General features: G+C 43.5%; 1 protein-coding gene across 1 annotated transcript in view; it reads right to left on the reverse strand.

The window, feature by feature from the left end:
• The window catches only part of LOC109480540 (beta-1-syntrophin-like), a 33,374-nt gene extending 31,385 nt beyond the window's left edge, over nucleotides 1-1,989 (reverse strand). Inside the window, exon 1 of the mRNA XM_019782761.1 lies at nucleotides 1,446-1,989. Coding sequence (XP_019638320.1) covers nucleotides 1,446-1,902 — 457 coding nt within the window. The 5' untranslated portion in view covers nucleotides 1,903-1,989. The remainder of the gene's footprint in view (nucleotides 1-1,445) is intronic.
• Between the last annotated feature and the right edge of the window lie 1,052 nt (nucleotides 1,990-3,041).

The raw sequence follows: 3,041 nt of genomic DNA on the forward strand, positions 1-3,041 counted from the left end.
TTTTTCCAGCGATCCGCGGTGCCTGGTAGAGGCTAAGTGCTGTGTGTCCCATTGGAAATAACAAGGTAAAAGGGTGCAATCAAATCTCGGAGTCAATTAAGTATAACTGGTGTGGGGGGCGTAACATCACAACTGACAAACCTGTTACTACCACTGCCTGCTAATTGGTTAATTGCTAGATAAATAAAGGCACCAGAAAAGGTAATATGGGGCTTGATAGTTAGCCTCTACCAGGCACTGCGGATCGCTGGAAAAATAGTAGATTTTAGCAAATCGGAGCTTCTATGGATGGCCCTGGATCTTCTCTGGTATACTATCCCTTTATTTCGGCCAATTTCTACTATTTTTCCAGTGATCCGCGGTGCCTGGTAGAGGCAACATGATAGTAGTTCTCCATACTTCCTAGTATTTTATGTTTGTTATTGGCTAACCAGTAGCTCCTAAAAAGTAGAAAAATCTATAAAGATACATGTAATTCTAATGGAGCATAAAGTACTTCACGATCAAAGTAGAAGTGGTTGAATTTGACAACTATTTTTTACAAAATGGAACAATACATTTGTTTTGGATTTTTATTGAAAGTGATGTTTTTATTGCTGAGAAATTCATCACCTTCTATCATTCCAATTTATTATCAGTCAGGTGCGATTTCATTATCAATGGCCCATGAAATTTTACAGCAGTGGTAACAAGTGGCTGTGGTGCTAATGGTAATCTCTAATCAGAAGTTGGGAGGCAAAAATTATAATTTTAGCACTGCACACCAACCGATTAGGCCAAAAGGGTCAAGGACCCATTGGGCAGGGCAGTTAGACATATTGACGCCTATATACTCGTTGTCACACATTTTCCTTGCTCCCAACATTTCTCTTACACGAAAGGCTGGAAGAGTACTAAAAGTAACTACCTGAAACGTGCAGCTACTAAGGAAAACGTAACAGCTTTGCCTCGCAACGTCTGCTTGGAGATTAGGGGTAGCAAGGGGTTGGCTAGCGAGGGGCGGCGGTCACAACCTCACGTCAGTTTCTGCAACAACCCTCCATTTCACAAACAAGGGTGGGGGGAGGGGGCATCACACTTTCCACGACCTCTCGTACAACTGTGTTTACTTTGAGTTTTTGTTCTGTTAAGGTTTGCAAGCTCCAAGCTATGCTTATGACCAAAACGGAGCAGCAAAATTATGTTGACGACCTCGGGTCATCACGCAGTCAACAGTTGTACCAGTTTCTTCGAAAACATCTTCGTCACCTTTGGTTGGACGCTTCTATACGTCAAAAGGGGGGCTGGGCAGTTTACTGGCTAACAGAACTACGTTTGTCGCTGCTTCAGAGAAACCACAGCGAGTCCTAGACGTAGCTGTGTCTCCGTGACCCACATGGGGTCGGTGGAAGTTCGTGAGAGAGCAAAGGGACAGGCCCGGAGCGGAATTTGTTTACAGAACTCACCTTCCAAAACGACCTCCTTGCCGGCCCTCTTGAGAGCGCGTACGGCCTCATCGTGCGTCGCGTCTCGCAGGTCCTCCCCGTTGACCGACAGGATGGCATCCCCGACGTATAGACTCTCCGTCTGGTCCGCCGCGAGCCCCTTGAAGATCTTGGAGATGAGGATGGGCATCTTGTTTTCTTTCCCGCCCTTGATGGAGATCCCCAGGCCGCCGACGTCCTGCTTGATCACCTTCACCACACGTTTGTGGTTGGCGATCGACTCCGGGAGCTGGTCGTGGTCGAACTCGGAATTCCGGATGGCGTCGCCGTTCTGGTCGCCGCCGCCCACGGAATCCTCTAGACTGATTGTCAGGGTTTCCTCCTCTAAAGACACGAGGACGCGGCACCAGCGGTCGCGGACGTAGACCTCCAGGAGGCCGGATCTTGTCATGGCCGAGGCGGCGGTGGTGAGCGCCATGTTGGCTCGATCAGCCTGACTGGAGTTCCGCTCGAAAATCTCGTCAGGCGGGGGAACGTCACGTGACCGCGTGGCCGGGCCGAAGGGAGGAGGGGCACTTCCGGGACGGACGGACGGAGTTTTTTTTACGGAAACGTAAAAACAAAGTCGATTTTCACGGATAAACTTTCGAGAAAAGAAAAACTTAAGAAGAAACTAAATCTCGGCACAACAGGATGAATATATTTCCCACAAGTTAAATATTTATTTTGGAAAGCTAACTTTTTTTAGGGTTTACAAAAAATGCAAAACAAACGTAAAACCCAAAACAAAGTCAATTTTCTCTGATAAACTTTTTGTCTATAATTTGTAGGAGAAAAAAAATAGAAAGAAATGATATGTTGGTAACGTTACAACGGGATACAAGTAAATGTATCAATTTGAAATGAGAGTATAAAACGAATGGCATTGACGTTTCTATCAAAGCTTAGATAGAACGGAAAAAATCGCATTCATTTTGAAACTAGAGAGACCAAGTATGATAAGCTTCATATGGCCATACAACATACGAGAGGTTGAACCGGTACATATTAGTTATAGTTTTAGTAAGGTGTTCCTTGTAATTTGTACTTCTGCCTTATTCATCACCAGAACGTAGTTTGTAAGAGCATAAACGTACATTCATTCATTCATTCACGCATTCATTCATTCAATCATTTATTCATCACATTCCAGCACCGAACCCTCCATTCTGATTATGTCTTTTTAATTACTAGTAAGCTTTCGTAGTACCTAGCTCAACAGCGCCGCCTAACGACCCAAATAGCATTGCAGGAGAAAACTTTATTCAGTGTCACCACGCAACATACTGTATATTTTACTAGCTACCTGTAACAGTTACAATGATTAAGTGTAAGGTGTACACTATTGTGCATTGGATAAACAGTGTAATTGAGCTCTATACTATACCAGTATACAATACTTCTTGGTGTTGCTGATCACTTTAAAAAAACTTTATTCAGTGTTGTGATCATCACACAAAATATTTTACTACCTGTAACAGCTACAATGATTAAGTGTACACTATTGTGCATTGGATATACAGCGTAGCTATTCTATTCTATTCCATTTTATTTTATTTTATTTTATTTTATTTTTTT

The sequence above is a fragment of the Branchiostoma belcheri genome, unplaced genomic scaffold (assembly GCF_001625305.1).
Source record: "Branchiostoma belcheri isolate BF01 breed outbred unplaced genomic scaffold, Haploidv18h27 scaffold51, whole genome shotgun sequence".
Classification (NCBI taxonomy): domain Eukaryota; kingdom Metazoa; phylum Chordata; class Leptocardii; order Amphioxiformes; family Branchiostomatidae; genus Branchiostoma; species Branchiostoma belcheri.